General features: G+C 50.7%; 1 protein-coding gene across 4 annotated transcripts in view; it reads left to right on the top strand.

Annotated features, from left to right (window-relative positions):
* Positions 1-15,386, top strand: part of LOXHD1 (lipoxygenase homology PLAT domains 1) — a gene marked incomplete at both ends in the record, with an annotated part of 125,188 nt that overhangs the window by 78,164 nt on the left and 31,638 nt on the right. For 3 of the 4 annotated variants that reach the window (XM_084252108.1, XM_084252107.1, XM_084252105.1), the window contains 7 exons: positions 4,348-4,464; positions 5,189-5,351; positions 9,032-9,186; positions 11,142-11,351; positions 11,461-11,596; positions 13,473-13,681; positions 14,496-14,681. In XM_084252108.1, the coding sequence (XP_084108234.1) occupies positions 4,348-4,464; positions 5,189-5,351; positions 9,032-9,186; positions 11,142-11,351; positions 11,461-11,596; positions 13,473-13,681; positions 14,496-14,681 (1,176 nt within the window). The remainder of the gene's footprint in view (positions 1-4,347; positions 4,465-5,188; positions 5,352-9,031; positions 9,187-11,141; positions 11,352-11,460; positions 11,597-13,472; positions 13,682-14,495; positions 14,682-15,386) is intronic. The other variant, XM_084252106.1, reaches the window with a different exon arrangement.

Below are 15,386 nucleotides of genomic sequence, written 5' to 3'. Positions count from 1 at the left end.
CGGGCAGTTCTTCCAACCTTTCTGGACCTCAGGACACCCAAGGCACCAGAAGGACGGTGAACCTCACCCTGTCCTCCCAGGGCTATGTCAGAATCAAAGGTGACAGTGAGTGGACAGAGGAAATGGGAGGCATGATCCCAGGTTCACTGGGGCCAGTCTAGTCCCACCAGCAACAACAGGCAGCAGGGAGAGCTTGGCGTGTGACGGCTCATCACGCTGCTGGGTCTCCCACTCATCTGCCAAGCCACAGCCAAACAGCCGGAGGCAGAGGAACGTCTGAATGTTCCTTGGCTCCCCAGCTGCTCTGGTATGGGGCTATGTTGTTTACTAGGGGTGTAGGCCATAGACCATGGCATCCTGTATCCTGCAGTTCAGTGCCTCCTCTGTGCTCCCTGCTGTGTGCTAGGTTGGGTGGGAGGGACAAAGGAAGGGGATGAAGCTGACTCTTCCTGCAGGAGGCTTGCAGTCCAGCTGGGGCTCACAAAGCGATCATCATAACAACTGATCTCTGGGTGAGAAGGTTCTGGTACAGCTCACTTTACCCTCACAATGACTCTGCCGTAACTGTCCCTGTTATATATGTAGGGAGACTGAGGCACAGAGGGCTTAGTAGTTGAACTAAAATCACATGGCTGGGATAGGGGCTGTGCTCTGAACCACTGCAGGAGACTAGCCCCGGGTGATGCTGGGCGGGGCTGACTGAGCATCTGTGGGTGTTGGAGAGGGTGAAGGCCCCCAGAAATGGTGGCTCTGAAAGAAGAGGTGGGCCTGAAAGTGGGTACAAGCTTTCCTAGTGAAGCGAACAGTGCAGCCAAGGCCCCAAGGTGGATGTAAGCACTGCTTGAAGTTTGAATTTTGGTAGGAAGAGTAGGAGGAAAGTGACATACCTTGGGGAGGACTTATGCCTTGGGGCTGGCTGACAAGTGGTGGGGGCCTCGGGGGGCTGGTCTGGCTGGAGCCTTTGGAGATGTGTCCTGTATTTTCTAGTGAAAATCCACATCCAGAGGGTTTTCCTTCTTCTAGGGGCAGCACGTGTGTGCGGGTGTGTGTATATATGTACGTGCGTGGCCAGGAGGTGACTCCATGCTCCCTCCGCCTTCTCTGGCAGCTGCCAGCACCTCTGGGAAGGTCTGCCGCCTTGGTGTAGTCTTTTCACAAAGGAAATTCCAGGGTGATTCACTGATCCACGCAAAGCCACGTCTCATCCACCCAAGACATCGTGGGGCGTGAGCCAGCTAGGCTGTGTGCCGTCAGTGGCCTGGCTGTCACTCCACATCAGCGTGACTTCCGACTCGTTTTGTCCGTGAAGTCCCCACTAATTGGCAGCTATAATTTGCCACTTTTAAAATATTTTTTTCTTTTCTGATCTTGGGGGACTATGAGAGCTTGGAAACAATTGCAAAGACTTTGTACCCCTGTCTTTCCACTCCTCTTTGCTCACTGATCTTCAGGGAGGAGATGGAGCTGGTTTACGAGTCCATAACCCTTCCTGGTTCTGGCTCAGCTGCTCTCGCTCAGAGCGGCCTCGTCCTCCTCGTCCTCCTCGTCCTCCTCGCTGGGAACAGCAGTCATAGCTGAGGGTTGCTGGGCACGTGTCGTGCACTTGAGGTGTGTCGGCTCATTCGGCCCACACCACCACTCGAGGGGCTGGCTGGTATGATTCTGACAGCTGACATGACACAGGAAAGTGAGTGACTTGCTCGGGATGTCATTTTTAATGAATAGTGGGGCCAAGCTTTGGAGCCAAGCAGTTCAGTTCCAGAGCCTTCTCTGCTTAACTCTTTCACCTCTCCAGAGAACTCTAGGGTCGTTTCTTATTCTGACATCCTCCAGGTCCACTGCTGAGGCCCACCATCCATGGCCAGTGGTCCCTTAAAGTCCTCCTGGCTCTCTGAGGGTCCCGGTTGAGATGGCCTCCCTGGCACAGCAGCTGTACTGAGCAGCCGGAGGAGGCTACTTAAGCACCAGCGAGGCTGAGGCCCACACATCTGGAGCCTCAGGGGTGGGCTGGAGAGGAGAAAAAGAAGCCTCTGACAGAGGGAAAGGCAGGCTAGTCACTACTGCATGCTTGTGCAGGGGTTCATGTCCTCAAGAGGAGAACCCATGAGCCCCAGGTTCCACCCAGGGCACTCACATTTTTCTCCATTCTTGGGAAAGCATAAGGTCTCATAAAAATGCCTGTGAGGGGCCTCCCTGGTGGCGCAGGGGTTAAAGACACAGCACTATCATGATATCGCAGCCACTGCAACACGAGTTTGATCCCAGGCCAGGGAGCTGACCCACATGGCACAGCAGACCTCTCCTGTCTCACCTGAGAACCTCCGCTGCTCCCCTCAGCAGTGTATTTCAGTAGATCCACCTGTTCTGTTCCCTACTATGTCTCTGGTGAATCCTCTCACCCCCTGTACCTCTGGCCTATACCCCAGTACTTACATGCATAAATAAATAAATCTTTAAAAAAAATGCCCTTGACACTAACATCAGTCTGAAGCCACTGGTGGTCTGATGGTCTCTGCTTAATGATTCAGAAAGCTTCTGGAGGGCTCACAGGACGCCACTTCTCCAGGAAGTGTGGATGAGCAGGCCCCACGCGCTGGGGTGTGCTGATCCCTGTTCATTCCGTCTCCACGCTGTGGTGCTCTGCCGGTCACTCGGGACTAGAGAATAATTGACAAGGAGAACCAGGTCTGTGATTTTAGACCTAGAAGTGACCTCAAGGGCTGACCCTGTCCATAGCTGCCCATAGCAAGACATTATCCCCACCCCCACCCCATTTTATAGATGAGGCAGTTGAGGCCTGGAGTATGGCTCCCCTCAGGTCATGTAACTCATGGGTGGCAGAGCCAAGGCTAGGATTGGGAAGGGAGAGGGTGGGCTGGGACTGGGGAGGTTCCTCCAGCTGTGCAGATGGGCCTCCCCTTGGATGGTTGTGCAGGGAGGGAGGGAGCCTCTGGATGGAGGCAGTTGCAGTTCATGCTCTTCCATCTGTGGTTAAGGAAGCCTCACACATGATGAATGATTCCATCATTCAGATCCCACTCACTCTTGAAGTGCCCCTTCCACGCCCAGCTGACTGTGCCGCCTCCTGCAGCACTGAGAGCTTGATGGAGGGGGCCTGACAGCCAACTCCACAGAGGGGCAGGGAATCCAAGTCTACCCACACCCCCTGTGCCCCCAGCTTAGGAACCAAACCCCAAGGCATGAATTCCATGGAATTCATGTGCCCGGCCAGCTGCATCTGACCACATTTCCCTGCTGTCTTTGCCATCTTCTCCCTTTGCCCCCATGTCCCCATCTATATCTTCTGTTATTGACCAGATGCTCTTAGGGAGGAGGTAGGATATGGGAGAGAAAGGACTGGGGTTGGGGGCAGGAGCCGAGCTGAGTACTGTGGCTCATGGGCTCTGAGCAGGAATGAGAGGAGATTATCACTCTTTCAGTTTGGGGGTTCACTATGAGACACACCTTTCAGCTCTTCTGGTCAGTGGGATTTCATACACGCCATGTAGTTAAAGTTCAGCCCTGTATGTCAGAGCCTGGGTAACGTCATCACACCATTTTGAAGATGAAGAAATGTTCAGTCTTTCGTCCTTCCAACCGATATTTAATGAGTACCTAGGTCTGGAACTTAGGATGTGTTCTAAGTTTTGGGGATACAACAGTGAGTAAAAACAGGTAGTTTCTCCCCTTGTCACTTCCAATGGTGGAGGAGAGGGTGCCAAAGAAACAAACTCTGAGACATGCTGGGGCTGAGGCAGAGGATGCTGTCAGGCTGTCATGAGGAGATTTGACTTTCTGAGCTGGTCAGGGGGCTTGCCTGAAGAAGTGATCCTGCAGTTGAGACCTGAAAGATGAGATTGAAAGAGGAAAAGAGAGGGAGGGCAAGTGCAAAGGCCCTGGGGCAAGAATAGAGTATGTCAAGTTACTAGATTGGAATTTGAGGATGCATAGAAGAGGAGTGGATGAGGAGAGGGGAGGCTCTGAGGGGCCGAGGAGTACGTCATCCTAGCAAGACAAGGCACAGGCAGAGCCAGAGACCATCTTCTGACAACCAAGTCAGTTCTCAGGCAGGTGATGAACTGTTACAACAGTAGTAATGGAAGAAAGAGCAAGAGAAGGGACAACCTCCCAGAAGTTGACTGAACTAAATTCTAGAACCTAGTCTAGATGGTAAGGGGAGCATGAGGGAAACATGGTGGAGAGGGGTGGCTGGCTTGACTGGAGAAAGTGACTCCTGGAAGTTTATAGGGACTCAAGGGAAGATGTCCTGGGGAGACAGGATGTTGCTGAGGTTGTGCTTTCTGGAACCTGTCAGCTGATGTCTTATTCATTTTCTCCTTTCTGAAGTTAGAAGACGTGGGTGAGATCATTGAAAAAATTCGGATTGGCCATAATAACACAGGCATAAATCCTGGCTGGCACTGCTCCCATGTGGACATCCGCAGGCTCCTCCCAGACAAAGATGTGAGTTTGGGACTGGTCTGAGCTGCTGTTCCCTGTGCTCCTTTCTGGAAGAGACTGAGACAGATTTCCATTAAGAGCTTGAAGCCTCATGAAGTTGAGATACAGTTACCTGAGGAAAATTAACCCAGTTCATTCAACATGTAGGAAATATTGTAGCTCAGGTTCAAGGCAGAATCTTTTGAAACCTGGTCTTGGCATCAAGGAGGAGGGTCTGGGCAGCCTCGAATCTGCCCTCTGTCCCCAAGGTCATACTCTCAGCAGTGACCCAAGGTGCCCTTCCTGCAGTGCCAGGTCAACTTACAGAAGGAAATCCCCCCCCCCCAATGTGGACAGAATTCTGAAACCACAAAATCCTAAACCTAGGATGGCATTATAAAACCTTAAACTTATATAATGTGATGTCAAAAAAGAATACTCAGATGAAGAAAGAAATAGTTAATTAAAAAACAAGCCTGGTGATAATTCTCTGTCATGGTGTGGGAGCAATGAAAATATATAGAGCCCCACCCTTGCCCCCTGAGTTTGAAACTTTGGGATTTTAAGTGGCCCTGAGAACTTGGCCTTTAAGAGCCAAACCCTGATGAGGCCGTAGAAGTGGTTTTTGCATGATCTATGGGACTCCATGACCCTTGTTCTTGTCCACAGAAGTAGTGGATGCTGAGGAACCACTGAAATTGACAATCTCCACATTAGGGATATTTTTCCACTTTCTTCCTTACCCCAGGGCACAGAGACCTTGACATTCCCTTGCGATCGATGGTTTGCCACCTCCGAAGATGATAAGAAGACCATTCGAGAACTGGTCCCTTATGACATCTTCACTGAGAAATACATGAAAGATGGGTCCTTGAGGCAAGTCTACAAGGAAGTGGAGGAACCTCTGGATAGTAAGTGTGGTGTGATCAGCCTTGTCACTGCGGGCAGCTTTCCCCACAGGGTGCCTGCCCTGTGACCCGCAAAGCCTTTGCTCCAGGAGGCACGTCTGCTATTATCTCTATTCCATTCCATAGAGGGGGCAGCTGAGACTCAGAGGTGCATGACCTCCCGAAGTCCACACAGCTCATAAATGGCAAAAGCATTCTTCAAGGTCTTGCTCTCTCCCTCTTGAGGTCTTTCTCACAGCCTGATGGGACATCCAAATATGTGTTCTCCAGTGTCTGCATTGAGCTGCTTCTTTCCCTTCTCTTCATTTATTTGGCTACTAACCTGTGAAGCAGGGTCCTGTCTGCTTTTGCTGGCTCTAGCTGGCCCTGCTACGAAAGCATCCAGAAGCATCCTGAATTAGTGCCTCACTGAAGCTGCCGTGTATTTGTGGCCAAGGACTAGATGCAGCTGAGGATGTGAATGCACCCCCAACCGGATGGGATGTCCCCGCTCATAGGCTTCTTTTCTTTCCATGCCAGTGACCTTCACCCATTCCTCACTGACCAGGTTTTCTTTGCAGACTTTGCATCAGCCTCACCACATGCTTCTTGCACATCTTCCTTTGCTTTCGAGTCACCATTTTCTGGTTCTCTTCCTACCTCTGTCACTAGCTCAGTGAGTATTGCTTTCCTTTCTTATGCCAAGTGGTTTTTATTGCTCAAGTCTCAGTCTTCAGCCCTCTCTCTTTCCACAGGGTGTATGTGCACATGTGAGTGTATGAGCACACGCACACACACACACACACACACTCGCACACCCACATGCATCCTTCCCGGCCCACGTGGGCGAAATCACCCCTCTGTTTAGGCCAGTGAGGCCATGGTGCACTTGACCCATGTTATTCACCAGAGAGTCAGCTCTGAATGAGCTATGGCTATGCCGGAGATCTACTCCACTTAGAAAAAAACAGACTTTCTGCCACTGATGATGTACCGAAGAGTACCACGGGTCTTTCCATGGTTCTGCTGGGGCAGTCAACATGGATCAGAGAGGTTCTGAGAGCTTATATTTATTGCATGGCCTTTTTGAAAAACAAAAACAAAAAACAACTGGAGTAAAATCTGAGTCCTGGCCCCCTGTGGAGCCTGGGGGGAGTAAAACAGCTCCCTGTGTAACAGCCCCTTGCTCTGATTCGCCACTGGCTGGGAGAAAAAAGCAAGTGTTGCCACAATGTGATGACTTTTCCTACACATATTTCTTTCTCTGAATTTTCTTTGCTATTAAACCTGGGGGGATAATTCCCTTTTCCACTTGGATCCCAGAGGACCCCCTGGAAAGGTCCCAGGGGCACACTTGGGCTGTTCTGTATTAATAACATGCCGCAAACCCACTCTGCGCTTGGCAATGTTTCTAGGGAAACATCTTTCCTCTGAGAGCTGTGTGGCCAGGGTGGGATGGGAGGGAGGAGGATCCAGAAATAGCCGGGTTTGACTGCACAACCGCACTGCTCAGCACCCAGCGGCTGAGCCAGTTTTCCAAATTCCCAAAGAGAGTATTGCTTTCCTTTGAGAGCAATGGGGGTACAGAGGGGGAGCAGGACAGCCATTTCACTCTAGCCCCTGGTCACCTGGCACCCCATTCTGGGGCAAGGCCTCCTAGGAAAGGTCTTAGTGTGCAGCAGGACTGAATACCCAGCCAGGAAAGGGGTGGAAAAGAGTGTGCCAGCGGATTGTTGTGACAAAACTTTTACAAGATTCCTGGTGTCACGTCATGTCAGGGTCAGCCAAGCAGGCCTGGGCAATGTTGACTCTCGAATAACAGAGAAGATTGTGTGTTTTACCGTAACTCATGAAATGCTGGCTGAACCCTTGCCTGGCTGAGAGAGGTGGCGATGGGGGGCAAGCGTGACTAGTGCATTTTCCTGTCCTTGAGAAATGCAGCCTCTGAGGGCGATTTTCGCAGCGTGATAGGGGTACCGAGCAGAGTGGGCCAAGTGTGTGTTGGGGCTGCAGAGACAGGGCAGATGCGTGAGGAGGACCTCTGGAAAACATGGGTGCAGATCAGGTTTGGATGTGAGTTTGTGACCTTTGGCCCAATGTAGACATGTCCATTTGATAAGTGGAGCTCAGGCCTAGAGTGCAGGAGGAAGCTGGGTTGGTGATACAGCGGCAGGGAACTTGCAAAGGCAACCCCCAGACAGGCAGCATGAGAGATGAGGGACATGGCTGGAGCATTGACATCTGAGGGGCTGGCAGAAAATTAGGAATCCATGAAGCTACTCAAGGAGGAACATCTAGAGAGGCAGAAGGCTGCAGGAGACTAGTGTGCTGTGCAATCCAAGGGGATGTCGAGAGGCGCTTTCTTGTAGGTGCGAGTGCTCCATACCCATGGGCAGAGCAGCTATATCACTTTACTTTTCTAAATCTTATTAGTTTATTAATTAAACTAATTAATTTAGTTCTGAGCCCACTGGCAAGGGTTGGTAGAAAATTCCATACCAGTCACTGAAGAGAGTGGGAGTCCCCTTTTCTGGGGTTTCATAGGAGTCGTGAGGCTCACTGAGGGGCCTGCCCTTCGTCCATCTGTGCCCCCACCACACAGCGACTCAGTGTTAAGAAACTCTTCTCTGCAGGCCCTGGCTTTGTCACCAGACCCTCTCTTTAACCTCCTGCTTTGAGTCCCCAGATGAACCCACAGATATCCCCCTGTTGGGTCATTGTGTGAGGAGGGGTTCCTCCGACCAGAGCAGACCCCAACTCACACCTGCTCCCAGGCTGGGGGAAACTAACCTTCCTCCCACAGGTAAGGGCACCACAGCTGCCCTTGACCTCAAATCCATGACCTCCATCCCTCTTCTTGGGGCTAATCCAGTGATGTTCCTTCCTCCTTGCCCTGAAATGCCAAAGCTCTTAGGAAAAAGGAATGTGGAGAGGAAACAAAGAATTCTTAGCCTTCATCTTTGGCCTGAAACTCCAAAACTCTTAGGACAGAAGAGTGTGGAGAGAATTTTTAGCCTCCATAAAATTGCAAGACTCCCCCTTCCCTGTGGGGTGGGGGCTGGGAAAAGAGACACTTTATGCTTCCTCCACGAGTCCACAGCAGCAAAGCAAAAACAAGACAGCATTCATTTTCACTCTCCTTAGTAATTTTCAATAACTGTAACACCAATACTTCCTATCTTTCCCTTGCCATGGGAGACAACGCCGTGGGTTTTTTCCTGCAGCCCTGGGCGGCAGTGGCTTGAAGAATGAGTGAAAATAAGGATATGGACACTGAGGTGAAGCTACTCTTTCAAAAATACTCAATTATTTTTCCATAGAAAGATCTGGCATTGTTGCAGATCACTCTTGGGTGGAAAGGCCAGGGCATCATGGCAGCTGGATCTAGTGACAGAGTGTCCTGAGTCTTTCCCCTGGGTGCTGTAGAAGCTGTAGAAGCTGGATGGGGAGATGGTTTGAGGGGCGCTGAGAGATATCTCCATCCTCTGGGTTTCTTGAGCCCAGCTGTGTCCAGATCAGAGCGTCCATTTCCCACTGCAGACGTGTGGTTAAACGTAGCTGTTGGAGCAAATCAAAGGAAGAACATTTGTTCTCCTCAAATGAGAAGCTTAATAGACCTTCAGCTTCAGCTTCCCCAAGCCTAAAGCTGTGCCCTCCCTCTCTTCCCTTTGTGTATCTGCCTGTCTGTCCAACTGCCTGCCCAGTTGTGCTGTACTCAGTGCAAATCTTCACCGGAAATGTTCCTGGGGCAGGGACGGACGCCAGGGTCTACATCACCATCTACGGAGACCTGGGGGACACCGGGGAGCGGTACCTCGGCAAGTCAGAGAACCGCACCAACAAGTTCGAGAAAGGAATGGTAGGAGGGGCGCTGAGTCTCCTGCTTCTCTTCTCCTGCCAGGTCCAGTTATCTGGGGGCCAGCTCTTCTTGGTCCCTGAGACTATCTGGCAACTTTCTGGTCTTCATGCACCTGCCCAGGGGCATTGTCCCTTGTGGTCCCCGCTGCAGAAGGCTGCCCCTCTCTTTCAGCCTGTGCAGGGGTTCTGGGTCCTGCCTATGGGTGGGGCTTGACAGAGGGCAGAGCTTGAGCAAGGGGACTGTTTGTGCCCTAAGTTGCCTGCTATTTGAGAGAGTGGGTGATCTGCAGAAAACCCAGCTCACCAAGGGAGCTTCGTGAGCCTGGAGGCAAGCCTCCCAGAGTGACCAGGCTGCATCCTCAGAGGTTTAAACTGGAAGTCTGGGGGCCTGGTTCTGCCATCAACCTCTTAGAATTTTTCTGGCTTCAGTTTCCCCATCTGGAAAAGGGAGGGTCTGAAGTAAATCACTGAATTGAGCTGTGCAGAGATCTGGGTGACACTGGGGCCCCCGAGAGCCACACTGTGAGGGAGCCCACCCACCATGTGGATTCACCTTAGCATGGCCCATCTGTGGCGACAACACACAAGCCCTCTAACAAACAAAAGGCTCTGTGGCTGCAAAAAGGCTGAAAACCACATGACTGGACAGTGTCTACAGCCCTTCCAGCTCTGACACACTGTGCTTTTATAAGAAGGACTAGAGCAAAAGGCAAAGTAAGTCAGAAAGATAATGGCAAATATTGGACAATTTCACACATATTAATAAAATAAAAAAACAAAGAGGATAGAGTCACAGAGCAAAAGAATTGTAAACCAATGGACATTGATAACCAAACTGAGATTTTTAAGGTTAAGAGGGAGGGAGGAGGGCCTCCCTGGTGGTGCAAGGGGTTAAGACAACCTAGGAAGCCGCCATAGCCACTGCAGCACGAGTTCAATCTCTGGGCAGGGAGCTACCCACATGGCGCAGCAGACCTCTCCTGCCTCGCCCGCTGCTCCCCTCAGCAGCACATTTCAGTCAGTCTGCTTGTTCTGTTCCCCACTCTGTCTCTGGTGAACCCTCTCACCCCCCACACCTCTGGCCTGTACTCTAGTTCTTGTATGTATAAATAAAATCTTAAAAAAAAGAGGGAGGGAGGAGGAAAAAGAGGCTAAAGGGGCTTTAAGATATGATGGTGGGGGGATACCACCCACTCTCTGTCCCCAAACTTAATACTGAGGACAGAAATTGGGTAATTATCCTAGTAATTTACAGACCAAATTCATGTTGGTCCAGGCTCCTGCCTGCCACCTTCAACCTGAGTTTTGACCCTGTTTCCTCAAGGTCCAGAACGCCACTTCTGAGTGAGTAAGCCCAAAAGAATGCAAGTGGCTGAGTGTATGTCGTTTCATTGAAGGTAGACTTAGGGACAGAGAAGGGTCTTAATGTCCCACCCCATACAAAACCCTCCTTGAGGCCCCATCCCAGATGTGGTCCCTCAGCCTTGCCTCGCCAGGGCCTCTCCTCTCCTGCAGACCAGCTGACTGACTCCTGCACTGCCTCCCAGCTTCACCTGGAATTGAAAGCACCCTCCGATTACTCAGAACCATTCCACGTCTTCCATCCCTTTTATCCCCAGCCTCCCTCCTGAACTTAGGCCAACACACAACAAGACTAATGATGTCCAGTTGCCAGCACCAGACTGAGCACCCCCTTCTGTCCCAACCCCCACCCAGCTCCTCAGAGGCTGTCTTCCACACACCCACAGGGCTTATCCACAGAGGAACCAGACTCTAAAGTGGGGTGAATGTAGATGTGTGGTCTTAAATACCAAACGCTCTGTGTTAGGGATTGGGGCCTTCAGGGTCCCTGTCTAGGAAAGTCTGTTCACCCAACATTGAGGTAGGTATCAGATGGGTGGAGTTGGAGTGGGGGATGCTTTCCCCCACCTAAGTTGTCACATCTGGACACCCTAGGCTGATACCTTCATCATCGAGGCTGCTGACCTGGGCGTCATCTACAAGATCAAGCTCCGCCATGACAACACCAAGTGGTGTGCAGACTGGTATGTGGAGAAGGTGGAGATCTGGAACGACACCAACGAGGATGAGTTCCTATTCCTGTGTGGGCGCTGGCTGTCCCTGAAGAAGGAGGATGGGCGGATTGAGAGGCTTTTTTATGAGAAGGTATGTGGCTGAGTGCTTGGCTCCGTCATTGTCCTTATGCTTGGGGGTGGCCCCGCTGGGTAGAAGATGCCAGAGCCATAATGGGCCTGGGCTGTGTTCTTCTGGACAGGAGTACACTGGGGACCGGAGCAGCAACTGCAGCAGCCCTGCTGACTTCTGGGAGATCACCCTGAGCTCTAAGATGGCCGACATCGACATTGCCACAGTGACGGGGCCCATGGCCGACTACGTTCAGGAGGGCACAGGTGAGCCAGGCAGAGGGCCACTTAAAAGGGAAGCAGGCACATGGAAATTGTTAAGACTGTTCTTAGGCCATGCATGAGCCCTGCTGTTAACTGACTCCATTTACACACAGTTCTCATACCTATGGCCTGTTTTCATTCCAACACCCCTGTGAGGTGAGAGGACAGTGATTAGCTCTCTTTACAGATGGGGAAGCAAAGGCTTTGAGAAATTAGGAAGATGATGTCTTTAATTCTCTGATCCACCACCAGGGAGGTAGCCTCACAAAATCTGCCCTCATCCAGGTTCTCAGGGTTTCTGGGGCTGTTCTCATCAGAGGGTAACCAATAGCAACAATGGGAATCCCTTGCATGTCACTTGAGCTTCACACTGGTGGGGTGGGAGGAAGAAGACCCAAGCTGTTTTTTCTGGATTTAAGTTCCATTTATGGTTCTGACAATCAAACGGATGGCCTTGGACAAGTCGTTCTTTTGGCTTCAGTTTTCCCCTTCTTCAGAAAGCAATATTGTCATCTCTTGACAATTCATTTGTCCTACCAAATTTTTGAGATAAGACAGTTCTATATTTGTTTATTGGAAATTTAAATGCACTGCTTTTCTGTTCAGTTCTTTTAAATATTAGACAGCCACTATATTTCTGTCGTGGGGACCATGTGGTAGGTCTGTAGGATTTGGCAGAGTCAATTTTTTTAATATTCTACCTTCTTACTGTGTGAATAAGTGACAGGAATCATAATAAAGTGTCTCTTCTTAATTAAGAGCTATGATCAATTGTGGAAAGGCCAGTGGGCCTCTCCTTATAAAGATGAAAGAAGTTCATGGGCAAGTGCAGAAAATAATGTAGGTAATTCCAGCCAGGAAGGTCTGTTTGGAAACTTTTCAAAGAGATATAGATTGCATAAGTCAAAACCCACTACACCAAGACAGTGTCTCCCAGGCTATTGAAGAAGATAAACTAGAAGGGTTTCCAATCTGTATCAATTAGCCGAGTGACAGAGACCTGGAGAAAGTGGCTTAAACAAATTAGGAATTTCTTTTTCCCTGCCAAAAAATTCAATAGTAGGCATCTGAGACTGATACAACAACTCCAGTAAAGTCAGGTACCTAGACTCTTTCAACCTGGTCTCTTTGGCAAACCTTTTGCGTAGCTTCTAAAAGTTGCCCATGGTTACAAGATGACTGCTGGAGCTCCAGCCATTGCAATCACATCCCAAGCAGAATGAATGGGTAGATAAGGAGCAAAAGGATATCCCTCCCAGTTGAGTCAGACCTTTTCAAAGACATTTCCCCAGAAATCCACCTAATAGTATCTGCTTGCATATCACAACCACACCTATATGGAGAGTGGATACTGGGTGAGCAACTAGAACTATGTCACACTACCTGAGTAAGTTTTTATGCCGACTAATTGTTATCTTTTGGAAATGAGTCCCTTCTAGAATTTTCATTTGCCATACTACATATGTATCTATATATATAATATTTTATTGTTCTTCCCCAAATTCCTACTTTCTATGTGACCTTGCTTTTGCTAGCTATGATACGTTTTTCAGGTATTTAACCCCTGTACTTGGAGAGAGATTATTGTTCTTACCATACTTCACATGGGAGTGCCAGGGGCAAATAAGATAATTGGTCGGTAGGACTTTTAGATGAGACAAGGTTGCTCTCTTTGGCCTTCACTTGGGAGTTACCAACTCCCTCACTCCTTGGAGAGCAGACTTCACCATAGAGAACCCTCCATTCTGGAAAGCTCTGTTGCATCTTGTCTGGGAGGCTGGAAACTGAGAGCTGCGCCCTCCAGAGGTCATGTCCAAGGACATGCCTGTCCTGGTCCACCAGACTGGTTACGAGGTGGGGGCCCCATGACCTCTTGCAGTCATCCCCTACTACGTGTCAGTCACCACCGGGAAGCACAAGGATGCAGCCACCGACAGCCGGGCCTTCATCTTACTCATTGGGGAGGATGATGAGCGCAGTAACCGCATCTGGCTGGACTACCCCCGAGGAAAGAAGGGCTTCAACAGCGGCTCCGTGGAGGAGTTCTATGTTGCAGGCTTGGATGTGGGCGTCATCAAGAAAATAGAGGTGCTGGTAGCCCTGGGGTCTGGGATGGTGACCACACCCAGGGAGGGGAAGGGAGGGAAGGAGGTAGTCCCACATCAGAGCAGGTATCAGGGGAAGACCTCCTGGACTCTGCCATCAACTAGCTAAGTGACCTTGGAAGCGTCACTGGGCCCTGTAGGTCTGGTTTTTCCATCCTGCCAATGGGGATGCCCTGTGTATTAGTTTTCTATTGCTGTGCAGCAAATTACCATTAACTTAGTAACTTAAGGCCACACAAATGTGTTCTCACAGTTTCATGACTCAGAAGTCCAGATGTGAGTTAGCTGGGTCCTTGCCCCAAGGTCTTCCTGGCTGAAACCAAGTTGTTGCAGTGACTGGAATCTCATCTGAGGCTGGGGGTCCTCTTCCAGGCTTGCTGGTGGTTGTGGAATCTGTTTCCTTGAAGTTGTAGGACTGCGGTCTTCAGTTCCCAGGCCTCCCTCTCCAGATTTGTTTCTTCCAGGCCAATAAGAGAAGACATCTTCTGCTTCAGAGCTCTCCTGACTTCTTCCCTCTTTGACATTTAGACCCTCCTTGAATGGCTTACCTGACTAGCTCCGGCCCACCCACAATACTCTTGATTAACTCAAAATCTCCTGAGCAGAGGCCTTAATTATATCTCAAAATCTCTTTCCCTTCACAAAAGGGACTTGGGTCAGTGAGTGCAAAGCACATGGGAGTCGAGAGCACAGAGCCCTCCTGAGGGAGGTGGCTGCAGAAAGAGGTTCAGTGGGCAGGGAGGGCTTCCTTCTCAGGGGTGCCAAGATCCCTATGGCTCTGGTGTGCCTCCTCCCAGCTGGGCCATGATGGGGCCTCCCCTGAGAGCTGCTGGCTGGTGGAGGAGCTGTGTTTGGCGGTGCCCACTCAGGGTACCAAGTACACACTGCGCTGCAACTGCTGGCTGGCCAAGGACCGGGGCGATGGCGTCACCTCCCGTGTCTTCGACCTCCTGGATGCCATGGTGGTGAACATCGGGGTGAAGGTAGGTAGGAGGTGAACATGGTGAACATCAGGGTGAATGTGGTGAACATCGGGGTGAAGGTAGGTAGGGCACAGGCAGTGCAGGTGGGGGTGTGGGAGCAGGAGGGACCCGGAATTGGGAGCTTCATCCTGGGGGGGTACAGGTCTGCAGCTTGCTGTGGCAGCCAGACTCACTTTGCTAAGACCCTGGTGACTCAGGCATCTTCCAGTCTGCTACTGTGTGACCTTGGGTGAGTGATCTGGTCTCTCTGGGCCTTGGTCTTCTCAGAGAGTACAGGGAAATAACGCTTCCCATTTTGTTCCTTGTAAGAACTCAGTGAGAACTAATGAGAGCATGAGGAGCTTTGCAAGGTAACTGCTGTAGACAAGCAGTTGCTATTCTCCAAGGGACTCTCCACCAGCACCAGCAGGACAGGGGGCAGATGGCATTTGGGAGACAGCGAGCCTCTGACTCTCACAGTACAGTGAGTACTGTCTGAATAAGACCCTCCTGGAAAGGACTAGAAGGCAGGGCTCTGTGTCCTGGTTTCACCTCTAACTGACCAAATGATCTGGAACGAGTTGTGTGGCCTCATAGGTCAGTGTTGGTGCAAGGACCCCAGGACCCATGACCAGAGGTGGCCCAGAGGACTTCAGCTCATTTGATCCTATGGGTTTCTCTTTCTTCCTGACAAGTTTTGGGGTCCACAGAAGACTCTAGCCCTTC

This window comes from Talpa europaea, assembly GCF_964194135.1.
Source record: "Talpa europaea genome assembly, chromosome: 13".
Classification (NCBI taxonomy): Eukaryota; Metazoa; Chordata; class Mammalia; order Eulipotyphla; family Talpidae; genus Talpa; species Talpa europaea.
Note: the sequence above shows the minus strand (reverse complement) of the source record. Positions and strands in the feature narration are given on the sequence as shown.